This window comes from Balaenoptera ricei, chromosome 4 (assembly GCF_028023285.1).
Source record: "Balaenoptera ricei isolate mBalRic1 chromosome 4, mBalRic1.hap2, whole genome shotgun sequence".
NCBI lineage: Eukaryota > Metazoa > Chordata > Mammalia > Artiodactyla > Balaenopteridae > Balaenoptera > Balaenoptera ricei.
In genome coordinates, this window is record NC_082642.1 from 38,467,021 (window position 1) to 38,482,993 (window position 15,973).

The 15,973-nt window shown below is 44.5% G+C and overlaps 1 protein-coding gene across 7 annotated transcripts in view; it reads left to right on the forward strand.

The window, feature by feature from the left end:
• RARB (retinoic acid receptor beta) overlaps nt 1–15,973 on the forward strand; it is a 671,241-nt gene that overhangs the window by 555,715 nt on the left and 99,553 nt on the right. For all 7 annotated transcript variants that reach the window (XM_059920443.1, XM_059920450.1, XM_059920449.1 and 4 more), the window contains one exon: nt 11,730–11,871. In XM_059920443.1, the coding sequence (XP_059776426.1) occupies nt 11,730–11,871 (142 nt within the window). The remainder of the gene's footprint in view (nt 1–11,729; nt 11,872–15,973) is intronic.

Here is a 15,973-nt window from a genome sequence, read left to right on the forward strand (position 1 = left end):
GAAATGCCCGGTCAGGTGGAAGGACAGAAGGGACCCTTGCCCAGGGAGCAGGCGAGAGGCGCCGGGGAATAAGGGACCTTATAGAAGCCGAGGCTATCAGACCTCGGCGCCCTCCACCTTCACCACTGTCACCCATTCATCTTTACTAAATTTCCAAAAGTGGGACCTTCCCCTAGCGGGGATTTTTTTTTTTTTTTTTTTTTAACAAAAAATAAACAACTCTAAGCCTCTACCCCTTGGGACAACTTGACTTTCTTGTTTGGAGTAGGAATCTTACGTTGTTTTCCTTTCGTGTCTCAGAGCGGCCCCCCCAGCTCTACTGTCCAGTGTTCTCCATGTCACATGCGTGCCCACCCTCCTTGCTGGGGAGGAAACTCTCTGTTTGTCATCAAAATAGTGGGCTGTTTTTTTACTTTCTCCCTCCCTCTCACCATTGTCTTTCAGTGGGGTGAAAAGGTCTTCACTTTTCTCTTTCTCCCCCTAAATCTGGCTATTAATAACTTTTCAGACGTTGTCACGCATAGACTTCCACTCACTCTGGAGGGTGTTTTTTGTTTGTTTAAGGCAACGTGTTTCCTGGTCTGAAAGCCGTGTTTCCCAAAGTTGCTGTGATGGGATTATTCCACACTCACCTCCTCCTACTGGCACCATCTCTGCTTCTGGCTGGAAATGGGAATTGCAGCTCTGCGCTGGCCTGGCCAGGACCTCGCCGTGCCCGCCTGGCTGGCCCGGGGCATGCCTCCCTGGGGTGGCCACCTGCGTATTACTCTTTGATTGAGATGGGGTTGAGATATAGTCTTCTTGATGATCGAGGAAAAACGACTAAGTAACACTCCTCACTTTTCTCTCTCTTCTCTCACTCAGGAAGGAGAAATTACCCTTTTGAACTTTGCGTGGGATAGAAGTTAGCTCTGCAAAAGCCCAGTGCAAACAGATGTGCTTCCCACACTAGTTTTGGGGTGAATTTCTCCTGACCCGATGCTTTTTATGACAAATAAAGGGCCAAGTTGCCTTTTTTTAAAAAGGAAAAACGTTTTTACTTAGTGCCTTTCTTCAAAGGATCTTGATGGTTTCTGAACTTGTTCAGCCTGATGTAAATGGCTCTTAAGGCAGCAAAGCAACTTCCATCCAAAACACCATGGTGTGAATTCTCAGAAGCAACTTTGGAATTACACACGAGTCAGCCAATTGCACTGTCATTTCAGAAAACAAGGGTTCTTGGGCTCCATTCCTGCTCAGGCCTGAGGGCAGGCTCTGGGTCTTAGGGATCTGTGTTGATACCCAGAGTTCACTGTCTGCTTCAGTATGCATGCAATTAATGCATGATGAAATCAGTGATGCACAGCTTCCTGAACCATCTGGGCAGAGTATACCTCCGACCCTAGTCCTCTCCTGCACAGAAGAGCGAGTACTTTCCCAGCAAGCGCCTGGCGTGGCCTTCTTGATCTTCCCCCGTCTGCATGTCAGCCGCTGTCCCAGCTGTGTCTCACACACACATCCATCACTCACGACTCTACCGGCCTGGACCACTGGCCCTTCCCTGTCCTTCCTAACCCCAGCCTCTGCTCACCCATAATGCTCCTTGGGGGAAATTTTTTTTTAAATTTTATTGGAGTATAATTGATTTACAATGTTGTGTTTCAGATGTACAGCAAAGTGATTCAGTTATACATCTACATCTATCCATTCTTTTTCAGATTCTTTTCTCATATAGGTTATTACAGAGTATTGAGTAGAGTTCCCTGTGCTATACAGTAGGTCCTTGTTGGTTGTCTTGCTGTTCAAATCCTACCCCTTCGTTAGAGCTGGGATCAAGTGTTGACTCCTTTCTGACTCCTTTGAATACCTACGGCCTTTACTCAGTAAATAACTGCCGTGTGCCTACTGTGTGCCAGGCACTATAATGGGCCCTTTTTCACTTGCTGCTTCCACCCTGCTGGGTTCACTTAATGCTCCTGGTAGATTGAGGAGGGGCAGGACCAGGCCTTATCCATCTTTGTATGCCCCGGGAGAGCCCACCCCAGTTAATTGGCATTGAGTGAATGGATCAATATATGAATGAGTCTTTGGAATCATAAGGCTGTCTGCCCACAATAACCCATGTTGTTCAGAGATTCAGAACAGTGTTCTGTCCTAGTTGGGAATCTTTATTTTAAACACAAAATGTGTATTGGAAATTGTCCAGAAGAAAGCTTTGGAAAGAGGTTTTGCCAGTAACTAAAGCTGCCATTCATGGGGCCCTTGCTATGTGCTGGTCATTGCGCTGACACTTTATATGTGTTCCCTGATTGGGTGCACTGAGCGATCCTATGAAGTAGGTACTTTATTATCCCCATTTTACGGATGAGGCAACTGAGGCCTTAGTGTAACTTGCTCAATATCACATAGTTAAGCGGCCAAGTCAGTGTTTAAATCCACGTGTACCCGAGCTACAGCCTAATTCTTTTTTTTTTTTTTTTTTTTTTTTAATAAGCAACAGACATTTATTTCTCACAGTTCAGGAGGCTGTGAAGTCCAACATCAAGGCACTTGGCAGATTCAGAGTTTTGTGAGGGCCTACTTCCTGGACATCTGTCTTTTCCCTTTACCTTCACATGGGGGGAGGAAGGGCCAAGCTAGCTCTCTGGGGTCTCTTTTATAAGGGCTCCACCCTCATAGCCCAAGTGCTTCCCAAAGGCCCCACCTCCTCATATCATCACATTGGGCAATAGGCTTCAATGTAGGAATTTCGGGGGATACATTCAGTCTACAGCAGGGGAATTGCTCTGCATTGTAGGATATCTAACACCATCTCCAGCGTCTGTTCAGTAGGTGCCAGCAGCATACAGTATGATGTAAATATCACCTAGGGGGCAAAATCAGAGCCCGAAACAGTGTATTCCTACCTTACCAATTAGGGAACCCTCCTACACTGTGGGTGGGTGTAAGTTGGTACAGCCACTAAGGAGAACAGTATGAAGGTTCCTTAAAAAACTAAAAATAGAGCTACCATATGATCCAGCAATCCCACTCCTGGGCATATATCCAGAGAAAACCATAATTCAAAAAGAGACATGCACCCCTATGTTCATAGCAGCACTATTTACAATAGCCAAGACATGGAAGCAACCAAAATGTCCATTGACAGATGAATGGACAAAGAAAATGCGGTACATATATACAGTGGAATAGTACTCAGCCATAAAAAAGAACGAAATAATGCCATTTGTAGCCACTTGGATGGACCTAGAGATTATCATACTAAGTGAAGTAAGTCAGACAGAGAAAGACAAATATCATATGATATCACTTATATGTGGAATCTAAAAAAAGGATACAAATGAACTTATTTACAAAACAGAAATAGAGTCACAGATATAGAAAACAAACTTATGGTTACCAGTGGGGAAAGGGGTGGGAGAGAGAAATTGGGAGACTGGGATTGACATATACACACTACTATATATAGAATAGATAACTAATAAGGACCTACTGTATAGCACAGGGAACTCTACTCAATACTCTGTAATAACCTATATGGGAAAAGAATCTAAAAAAGAGTGGATATATGTATATGTATAACTGATTCACTTTGCTGTACACCTGAAACTAACACAACATTGTAAATCAACTATACTCCAATAAAAATTAATTAAAAAAAATCTCAGCCCCACTCCATTTCTGTAAGGCAAGATATTATTTATAATTATACATAATAGACAAACTACAGGCAATTTTTTTTTTTTTTTTTTTTTTTTTTTTTTCCGTGCGACTTGAAGGATCTTGGTTCCCTGACCAGGGATCAGACCTGTGCCCGCTGCAGTGGAAGCACAGAGTCTTAACCACTGGGCCGCCAGGGAAGTCCCCAGGCAATTATTTTTCACAAACATATTTTTTTAAAATTAATTAATTAATTAATTTATTTATTTATGGCTGTGTTGGGTCTTCGTTTCTGTGCGAGGGCTTTCTCCAGTTGCGGCAAGCGGGGGCCACTCTTCATCGCGGTGCGCGGGCCTCTCACTATCGCGGCCTCTCTTGTTGCGGAGCACAGGCTCCAGACGTGCAGGCTCAGTGGTTATGGCTCACGGGCCTAGTCGCTCCGCGGCACGTGGGATCCTCCTGGATCAGGGCTCGAACCCGTGTCCCCTGCATTGGCAGGCAGATTCTCAACCACTGCGCCACCAGGGAAGCCCCCTCACAAACATATTTTAAAGCCTAATTCTTAACCACTAGCCCACTATCTGAACCAACCAAAAAATCACCCCCTTTGGGAGAGGGTGAAAGATATTATATGTGATGATATCTGAAAACTAGAAGGTGAAACAGGGCCCATGAATGGGAGAAAAAATGATGAGAATCGGAGCAATGATTTGAGAGTATGAGAGGAGAGAAGGAGGCCCAACTTAATGTCATATCAAAATATGAAGAAGGAGTGAGATGAGTCACTTTTCTCCGTGTCCTGTTTAGATTTGGGACATCTGACTAGTCCATCAAGGGAATTACGAATGGTAAGTAGTTACGTATAGGAGGATATTTAGGTTTACAGAGACAGATACCGTTCCTTCTGATTGAGGATTGTTTCTGTCCCGTAGATAGTACGTTAGTTAGAACAATGGCACCTCATATCCCCAAGGGGAGACAAAAGAGTTCTGAGCAGGATGTGGGCATTCCATGGTTATTGCCGTGATGCGAAGCAAATGGCTTGCAAATGGCTCTAAAGCCTATGTAGACTTCTCCACCAAGTGAGTATTTTTTTTTCTTTTTGGTTGGACGCCAGTTCTTTGATAGCAAGAGTAGAAGAGCCTATGAGGTAAGAAAGGTTGAAAAACCCGTGGTTAGAAAACACTTGACCCAGTTTGTGATGCAGGTCTAGCTTCTTTTTTTTTTTTTTTAACATTTATTTTTGGCTGTGTTGGGTCTTCGTTTCTGTGCGAGGGCTTTCTCTAGTTGCGGCAAGCGGGGGCCACTCTTCATCGCGGTGCGCGGGCCTCTCACTATCGCGGCCTCTCTTGCTGCGGAGCACAGGCTCCAGACGCGCAGGCTCAGTAGTTGTGGCTCACGGACCCAGTTGCTCCGCGGCACGTGGGATCTTCCCAGACCAGGGCTCGAACCCGTGTCCCCTGCATTGGCAGGCAGATTCCCAACCACTGCGCCACCAGGGAAGCCCCAGGTCTGGCTTCCTGATCTAGGTAATTAGAGCATTAATTGTGTCACTTGCTTTGGCGATCTCAAACAATAAAAGTCACGCATAAGCTGCAGGAGCCATGATTAGACAGCAGAAGGCAGGTTTCACCAAGTTAGCAGTTAACCAACAAAAGTTAATTAACAGATTAACCAACACAAATCATGGCTAACCAGCAGAAGTCCTGATTGACTGACCTGATTACAACTCAAATCAGTGGGTCTTCTACTAACCTCAGGGAAATCTGGATGCTTCCTTCCCTAAGTACAGATAATATCATCCTCAGGGAATACATTATCATTGAGGAATGTTTTGTGGAATTAAGGTATAGTTCATCCAGGACTATCACTCTGGCTCTGTTCATAGCTGAGGATGCCCATTGTTCATTCGTTCAATCGACAGCTGTTTGTTGGATATCTGCCATGTGTCAGGTTCTGTCCCGGTCCTGGGGATATGCAGTTGATTTGTACCAATCCATTTGTAGTAGGTGCTGAAATATTGAACTATGTTCCTACCAGTTGTTGACTAACCATCGCCTTCAGTCTTTGTCTCCTTCCACCCAAGTCCACTGTGGCGAGTCCAGGGAAGACGCATGAAGTCACCGTGGAGTCCCCATCTTGTCCACCCTAGTTCTATGGAGACGGCCCCCATGCCCCTCCTTGTCCCCTGTCGGGGAGGCTGGAATCCCAGCAAGAAAGATGTCACACTTGGTGGTGCTTCTGTGACACCCAGTGGTGGAAATCTCTGAAGCCCACGGGACTCCTGAGGCTGTGACGGCTGGCCACAGACTGGACTTCCCCCACGATGGCCATGTAACCTCTGAAGTAGATGGTACTGTTGATTAATATTTTAAATATCATACTCAGATAGGTGTGATGTAGAAGGAAAAGCAAAAGCCCAAGGTTATCTAGAAGAGGAAGCATTCCTGTGTGCTTGGATCAGTCAGAGAAGGCTTCCTGGGTGAGGTGACATAACGTCTTCAAGACCTGATAGAAGTTTTCTGTGTTTACTGGGAAAAAAGGATGTTTCTGGAAAGTGAAAGAGGAAACTCGTGGCACCAGCAACCCTAGACTTGGTGTCAGAAAACCGGGCCCTCAGACTTCTTGATGACCAGCAACCATGAGCCAGGATTGACGACACTCCAGCCTCCATCTGGTCACAGACACCTGCCCCAGGTCCCCACAGAGGTGCGGTGAGGTCTCCGCTCCAAGATAAAGGTGACAGCGTCTGAAAGCCCTCTTGTTGGTGTCTTTTAAGCCCCAGGCTAGTCCCAACAAATCGCAGTTGTTTTTGTTTCTTTCAATTTTTTTATTGAAGTAGAGTTGATTTACAATGTTGTGTGTTAATTTCTGCTGTACAGCAAAGTGACTCAGTTATACACATATATACATTCTTTTTCATATTCCTTTCCATGATGGTTTATCCCAGGATATTGAATACAGCTCCGGTGCTCTACAGTAGGACCTTGTTGTTTATCCAATCCATACATAATAGCTTCCATCTGCTAACCCCAGCCTCCCACTCCATCCCTCCCCCAACCCCCTCCCCCTTGGCAACCGCCAGCCCGATCTCTGTGTCTGTGAGTCTGAAGAAATCGCAGTTGTTACCCCTACAGGTGGACGGTCTCTCCTTCCTTTGTCTTCAGACCTCCTCCTTGGCCATTTTCTTTGCCCACAGAAGCCCCCTCATCCTCACCCTCAAGCCATCCCAACTTGTCACTCCCTGGTGCGAGGACACACTTGGAGTCCCAGAAAGGTACAGCTGGGAAGGGTCTTGGCAGTAAGCCTCCAGCCCCGCCCTCAGGAGGTAGTGCGTGAGTGCGCCTAGCCCCGAGGCTGTGACTCTCCAAGCCCACCCCTCTCCTTCCCTGCCAGGACTCTCCCACCACACCCTCCTGCCCCCTCTCTCCCGTGGGGCTGCTCCTCCAAAGAGGACCAAATCCTTCATGTGTACTTGCTCAGCTTTTCAGTCTTTCCTCCTGCAGATGTGACTCTACCCATCTCCTAGCTGCAAGAACTATCACACTTGCACTCGGTACTTTGCTTTGATGGAAACCTTTTTTTTTTTTCCACTTAAAAATTTTTTTTAACTTAATTTTTATTTTATATTGGAGTTAGTTTCAGGTGTACAGCACAGTGATTCAGTTATACATATACATATATCCATTCTTTTTCAGATTCTGTTCCCATGTAGGTTATTATGGAATATTGAGTAGAGAGTTCCCTGTGCTATACAGTAGGTCCTTGTTGTTTATCTATTTTATATACAGTAGTGTGTGTATGTTAATCCCAAACTCCCAATTTATCCCTCCCTCCCCTCTTTCTCCTTTGGTAACCAGAAGTTTATTTTCAAAGTCTGTGAGTCTGTTTTCTGTTTGAACTCAGTACTTCTAAAGCTCATTACATATAACAACTTTGGGATACAGTTTTGATTCCCAAATTACGAGGCTCGCCCTTTTAGGTGGGACAGATTCATGGCTTTAAACCTCATTGAATCACATAGTGAGAAACATGTTTATTTTCTCTGAATGCCTCAGGAGAAGCCTCAAGTCAGTGCTGATCTGTACCTAAGTCTTGCTCCTTTCCCTTTCAGCCAGGAGTGAGGTTTAGCAGAACCAGGATCCAGCGAGAGTGAAATCGCATCTGGTTATTGTTTTGTTCGACTTCATTTTATTTATTTTATGAATGCCTTCTCATATTGACAGTTGGTGCTGGTATTCAAATTGAGCCAGAGGTTAAACGTTTCCATTTTAAATAATGTTAAAAATAAAAGAAGAGGGCTTCCCTGGTGGCGCAGTGGTTGAGAATCTGCTTGCTAATGCAGGAGACACGGGTTCGAGCCCTGGTCTGGGAGGATCCCACATGCCGCGGAGCAACTAAGCCCGTGAGCCACAACTACTGAGCCTGCGCGTCTGGAGCCTGTGCTCCGCAACAAGAGAGGCCGCGACAGTGAGAGGCCCGCGCACCACGATGAAGAGTGGCCCCCGCTTGCCACAACTAGAGAAAGCCCTCGCACAGAAACGAAGACCCAACACAGCCAAAAATAAATAAATTAATTAAAAAAAAGAAATAACATTAAAAAAAATAATAATAAAATTTAAAAAAAAATAAAAGAAGAGGGACTTCCCTGGTGGTCCAGTGGTTGGGACTTAGCCTTCCATTGTAGGGGGTGCGGGTTCGATCCCTGGTCGGGGAGCTAGGATCCCGCATGCCTCGGGGCCAAAAAACCAAAACATAAACTGAAGCAATATCGTAACAAATTCAGTAAAGACTTTTAAAAAATGGTCCACATCAAAACAAATCTTTAAATAAAAAATAAAGAAGAATCAACCTAAATAAAACATTAAGTAGATAAAATTTTGGTGACACGGGCTATGGTGCCGCACACACGCACGCACGAGGTCCTCCAAGCAGTGGAAACGAGGTTTACAGAACGGTTCACAGTAGCTACTGCGGAGGAGGGGGGTTTGGACAATGCAAACCTCTCTTTGGCCTCAGAGGGCATTTCTGTTTACCCAGCCCATGAATAAAAATACCTCACAGCATACATTTTAGTCAGCAAGTATTCTACCCTGGTGGAAATGATTTACTGAAACTTAGACCTTCTCCTGAAATCCAGCCCAAACTCTGATTTGGAAAACCAAGAAGTCCTATTTAGTTTCTGCTGTCATTGTTCCTGAACCACGCTGACTGCATAATTAGTGACATATGAAGTTCTTAATTCTCTCTTCTTCTTTCATCTGGGTGTCAGGAGATTGGCTTCCGCTCCTTTGTGCTCACTCGCTAAGAATTTGCTGAACTGCTTATTCAGTTTGTAATAAGTGGAGGAGGTCACATTGGTCCATACCTCACTTGCTTCACACCTGCAAAAAGACCGGATCTTCCATGTGTCAGTGTTACTTGACGGGAGAGCAGTGAAGTTTCTGTCAATTGAGTTTGTACGTCTGGCAGCCAAGAGTGTCCTGTAGGTATTCTTTGCAGGAAAAAATATGTTTGAGGTGACCACAGTGCACAGATTCTCTTAGAGCTTCAGAGTGTTTATAACCTGTTATTTTAGATTCTGAGCATATTTGTCGCTCCAGAGGTACAAAAATAAACTACGTTTTCTTGGAAAATGTGTGTGTCTGGGATGTGAGAGGAGTTGCAACCTTAAACAAGATTTCCAGGCGTTTACAGTCGAAGCATGCCAATAAAAATATGTTTTTTTAGATGTCAGAATCCTAGGGTGCCCACGTAAATATCCTAAACAATGTGTGTTATGTGAGCTTTCTTTGCTAATGTGCTTTAGCTTTGAAGGTCTTTAGTTCTGGCTCCTGGGGTGTTAATGTACTACAGGGAAAGTTGAACTCAGATGGCAAATCTTGTTTGCTGTTCAAGGCAGTGGATGGTGTGCCTCCCACACTCAAGAGAATTGTTACTAATGGAGGGAAAAGTCACATCACAATTGATAAGGTAAAACTCCTTGCTTGTAATACTCCTAGCAGCGTAGAGGTTTTTGTTGGGCGATTAGAAAAGACAGCAGGTTTACCCGTCACTCACTCTTCATTCATCTGTGTGTTAACAAGCACCACTTAATTTTCCGTTCTCTGCAAAGCTGTGCGGGGAGATGGGTAAGCAGAGAGGAGAAGCTGGGGGGAGACCCTGTGCTCATGGAGCCTGAAGTCTGATTTGTTTCATCAGTGTTTCCAAAAAAATCAGGATAAATTGCTTCTTCGGTCAAAACATAACTTTCCAAAAGTTAAAAAGCAATACTTATTCAAATATGCAGTAAGCACATGTTGAAGACTTATTTCACTCATTAATGAGGGAAACAGTCAGATGACAAAGCTGGTTCAAAGAAGGATATGAAAAAAATAGGTAGGGAGGGAGGGAGGCAGACAGACAGATAGGGTGATTGGAAAAAAGAATGCTGGAATAAGGTGGCAAAGTTAGACCCAACTGCTTAATGTCCTACAAGGCAATAAAACAATAATCTTTGGTTATATTTCAACCAGGCAGGAATCTTTGCACCTATATTAGGCACATATGATTTATAAGCTACCAGTCTTCTACAGTCTTTACAGTGTCAAGGTCCAGTCAATAATAAACAGTAAGTCAAAGGAAGTTACATTTCCCGAGACCGTTAGATGACTCGGTTAAGTTTGTCAGTCATTGCGGCGTATGCATTGCCCGAGGGAGCTTCCTGCAATGATGGAAATATTCTGTACATGTGCTGCCCAGTGTGGTAGCCCCTGCACATGTGTGGCTGTTGAGCACTTGAAGGGATTAATCTCCAGAATTTACAAGCAGCTCATGAAGGTCGATATCCAAAAAAAACCACAAAAAAACCACAAACAAACAACCCAATCAAAAAGTGGGCAGAAGACCTACATAGACATTTCTCCAAAGAAGACATACAGATGGCCAAAGAGGCGCATGAAAAGATGCTCAACATCACTAGTTATTAGAGAAATGCAAATCAAACTACCATGAGGTATCACCTCACATGGGTCAGAATGGCCATCATCAAAAAATCTACCAATAGTAAATGCTGCAGAGGGTGTGGAGAAAAGGGAACCCTCCTACACTGTTGGTGGGAATGTAAATTGGTGCAGCCACTATGGAGAACAGTATGGAGGTGCCTTAAAAAAAAAAAAAAAACTAAAAATAGAGCTGCCATATGATCCAGCAGTCCCACTCCTGGGCGTGTATCTGGAGAAAAACATGGTTTGAAAGGATACGTGCACCCCAATGTTCATTGCAGCACTGTTTACAGTAGCCAAGACATGGAAGCAGCCTAAACGTCCATCCACAGGTGAATGGATAAAGACGATACGGTACATACATAAAGTGCAATATTAGCCTTTAGAGAGAACGATATAATGCCATTTGCAGCAACATGGATGGACCTGGAGATTATCATACTAATTTTATTTAATTTTCATTAATTCTGATTTAAATAGCCACACGTGATTAGTAGCTACCGTACTGGACATCACAGCTCTCACATGCCATTAAATGAGCAGACAATCATTTTTCTGCCTCGTTTCCAATCTTGGATAATATTTTTCTAAACACTTCGCAAATTAAATCGTGTTCTGAATATTATCACGAGAGCTAAATATGTAAAAGCATTTGGAGAGGACTCCATTGGAAAGACCTAATTCTTTCACGAAGCATATAATTTCTTCTGCAAGTGGAATGCTTCTTCTATTGGCTTTCGTGACAGCGGATTCACCTGATATCATTCTGGCCAGCAAGGGAGCCACTTAGGAAGTTAAGCGTGTTTGGAGTGAACCCAGCTCTGCATTATGTTTTCCAAGTGAATTCGCTTGGTATTCATTTTCTTTTAGCAAGATAATAACGGTCAAGTCCAGTTTTGATTCAAAGGGGCTTTCTGGCTTGCAGCAAAGGGAGAGTACTGACTATTCATATTTCACAAGGATTTTAAGGCTTAAATAAGTTAACTTTTCTGCTGCCCTCACTTCATTACTCAGAACGAGCAGTCAATGCATTGATAAGGTTGGCTTTGATTTCTCACGAAGCTCAGTAGTTTTGCTTAATTTTCTCATCTTCTTGGTTGCTTGCAGGGGTTTTTCCGCAGAAGTATTCAGAAGAACATGATTTACACTTGTCACCGAGATAAGAACTGTGTTATTAATAAAGTCACCAGGAATCGATGCCAGTACTGTCGACTCCAGAAGTGCTTTGAAGTGGGAATGTCCAAAGAATGTAAGTGGAGTCTCAAAAAAATTTTTTCCTCTTTGCCTGATCTATAAATATGATTGCTCAGCCTCCAAAATCCAAGTCGTGGAGGACGTCAACGTGTGGAATTCAGACATGACACAAATGATAGTTTGCCAAGGGTAGGTGTCAACAGAGATGACATGGAAATAGAATAACTGTGGGGATTTTCTGATACAATCTGAGTGGCAGTTGGTGAAAAGGCAGGAGCTGGGCGTCGTGGACAGCAGGCTTGTATTCCAGAGCGGTTACTAACCAGCTCTGTGTCTCTGAGCCACTGGTAACTGGTCCTAGAGCCACATGGAGACTCTGTTTCCCTATCTCGACAGTAGGAATAAAGAGCTTTGCCTGTGTTGATGAGAATAAAACGTGGCGAGAGGCATGTGGTGATAATGTACCCTTTTTCAGAGGGTCCATCAACCGTGGTAATAATGTATCCTTTTTCAGAGGGGAGGGAGTGTAAAACTTTTGCTGTCGAAGAAACATTTAGAAACTTGGCACGTTGGCATTTTTCCAAACTCGATTCAGCCCCACCCCTCCAAACAATTATACACTTAATTTAGAAGAGAACATTTGAGTAGATTAAAAATGAGTGGTCCGTAATCATCTGCTTGTGGGGCTTTGAATTATACATGCAGAGTACATATACAGGCCGAGTACATACAGCACCAAAAGATCACGAAGGGAACAAGAACGTGCCAGGCGCGTGGCCGGGCTCAGGCAGGTGTGAGGAAGACGCAGGAATGTGTGCCTGGTTGGGCGCTCAGTGGAATCGCTGCCCACCTGCCCCCCGCTGCGTCCCGACACTTGAGGATCTGAGTGGGGCACTGGGCGAGGGGCTCTGAGGGGCCCTGGAGATGCTAAGCCACACCCACTGACCCCTATGGGAGTGGGACGAAAAGCCACAATCCGACAGTGGGGTTTGAAGGCTTTATGTGGGTCAGAAGCTCTTGGATTTTGGAGCTGGGACGTGTGGCCATGGGAGCGAGGCCCCTGGAGCCGGGCGGGGCTGCCCCGAGAGTGCGTAGCTGGCCGACAGTAGCTCTGCTGGGAGCTCTGACTTGGGATGTTTCTCGGTGGCCTGCCCAGTGTCTTTCCTGCCCCTCCCCTTTCCGAGCTCTGCCCGGGGTTTACATAGGCTTTTCTACGTCTTGGGTTTCTACTCCTCAGGGAAGACATCAGGGTTGGATCCATTCATTTGCCTCAAGCCAATCAGTATAACCTGTCCCAGCCACAGTCATTGGTTCATGGCGAGCATGTAACCTAGGCTGGTCCAGTGAGAATGAGTTCAAGACTCACGCTCATGACCCATAAAAGGAAAAAAATGGTAAATCAGACTTCATCAAAATCAGAAAATGTCTGCTGTTCAAATGACACTGTGAAATTAATGACAAGCCAAGCCACAGACGAGGAGAAAATATTCACAAATCACATATCTGCTAAGGACTTACATGTAGAATATGGAAAACCTCTGAAAATTCAATGATGAGAAAGGAAATAACCCAATTAACAAAACAAAACTAAACTAAAATTCAGAATTGCCAAGATTATGAAAGACAGACAGGCTGAGACATGACAGCTAAGTACAAGGCATGGTCCTGCAGTGGAGGAAAGCTACCTATGAAGGGCATTATTGGGACAGTTACTGAAATTCGAGTATAGGTTGTCAATTAGAATATCACATTGAATCAACTTTGCATGTCCTGACTTTGACCATTGTGCTATTGTTGCATAAGAGAACGTTCTTATTCTTGATATATGCCACTAACTCCCCATGGTCCAACAGGGCTGTGTGTGTGTGTGTGTGTGTGTGTGTGTGTGTGTGTGTGTGTGTGTGTGTGTGGAGAGAGAGAGAGAATGAAAGAGAGGAAGAAAATGTGGCAGGATATTAAGACTTATGAATCTGAGTGAAGGGATACACAGTGAAGGAGTTCCTTGTACTGTTCTTGCAACTTTTGAGCAAATCTGAAATTGTGTCAAAATAAAATTACTAAAACAAAAGACTCATGCTTAGAATATTGGGGCAGAAGTGTCCTGCCTTCTGACGCATGTGAACAAGGAGATGCAAGTGTTCTCCAGCCCCAAGGGAGCTCAGCTATAGGACAGAGCAGGCTCTGTGGATGGAAGAGTGGAAAGACAGACAGAACTCGGGCCCTGACTGGCATCCCTGGAACCTCTGCCTCCGGATGGTTTGCTTTTCTCTCCGCCAAGGACTCATGAAGGCAGTTGAGGCTGGGGTCTTATTCATAATCAAGGTCCCGATGAGCAAGCATGGGGCCACCAGACAGGGATGCATCCTGGGTACGCCGTCCCTCCTGGGAGGGTCCCCTCCTCCAGGTGGTCCTGTTGCCCGCATCTCAGCCAGTTCCTTTGATCCCCTCCAAACTTTAGAGCGACTGAATGACTTTTTCCTTCCAGACTGAGTTGGTGTAGTACATTCTCGGTTATCAAAGTACTCATGGCTTTGGGACTTTGAAATGGTAACTATTCACGGGGTGTGAAAAAGCATGATACCTAACTGTGTGATCTTAATTCCATAAAAATGGATGCTTAGTTGTGTAAATACAGAAACGAGACCTAGAAGGACACATCAGATGGTAAACTGCTCTGGATTACGGATGACTTTGTCTTTTGCTTCTTGTGTTTTTTGGTTTCCTATTATGCACAGGTTAACTTTTAAGAAATAAATGTTATTTTAAAAACCTTTTTTAAAAAATCCATGAGCGTGAAGCTTTGAAGCTAATCTTTACTTAGCTCAGGCCCCAAACCCTAGCACTAATGAGAAAAGCATGATATTGCCCTGAAATAGGCAGATTATTTATATGCGTAAGCGAGGCTCACAGGATGAGCCCCTAACTCCCCATTTTTGGTCTGACATTCTGTAGATGTGGATATTACACTGCAGTTCTGTGGGAGAATTTCAGTTCAGGCTAAAATTATAAATGAGTAAGCCAGATGTGGACCCAGGGTAAATCAGTACTTTTGCATTTATTTTGCGTGGGCTGGAGACCCATTTCCTGCTTACATTACTTAAAACCCATATCCTGCTTCTCCGTAAAAACTGGAAGCTTGGTTGCCAATTTAGAAAAATAATGTTTACACCCACAGGAGAACTCTAGTTTCAACCCTCAAGGAACTTATCACCTTAATTAGATTTAAAAATATAGAAATGGGAAGAAAATGGGATCATTATGCCCAAGTGAACAAAAATAAATATATTTTCTTCAGAAGGAAACCGAAGGGGAAGAAATATACACTTGGAGTATAGTGACTGAGAGTCTAATAGAAAATTTTAAAAGTTGAAACAGAAGGAAGCAGGAAAATAGGAGAGTCACTATAATCAGTTATACCACAGTACCCACCACTGAAACAAACCCAGGAATAACAGAGACTCACAGGATGGTGGAGCTGAAAACGGATCTTAGAGATTGATTTCCACTCACCTCTCTCCTTTGACATACGAGTATACCAGGATGCAGAAAGATGAAACGCTTTGCGCAGCAAATCCGCAACTGGCTAAGGACAGAGCCAAGCTTACAGTTCAGCTCTGCCACCTCTGCTTCCCATGCTTCCTTTGCAGCACCAAGATTAGCAAGGTTTGCCTTCCTCTGGGGCCAGAGGTCATGTCACTTCACGAGTATGTATCAGAACCCTCTGGACGCAAGGGACAGAAAACCCAGCTCCCACCTGACATAAGCTAAAAAATCACCACATGTAACTGGATTACACGACCGGATCCAAAGGCTCACATTTGTTTTGGGGGGCATTCTCATCGTTCCTCTTCGTCTCTCATAGCTGTTTTTTTGGGGGTTTTTTTTTTTTGCTGCGTTGGTTTTGTTTCTGGGAAGATTTTCCAAATGGCTAATAAAGTTGGCCAACCAATAGCCTGCCCGGCAGAAAGAGAGAGCCTCAGAACCTCTGTGAATGCAGGACTTTGGGGTGTTGGGGGCTGAATACGGTGATTGGCTAGTTTTGGATCGTGTGCCCAGCCCCGGACCCCACCCAAACCACGAGAGCCAAGGGTGTGGAAGAAGTGTTTCTCGGTGGGAAACCAGAAAGTCAGGAGGCAGAAACGACTTCATGTTCCCCA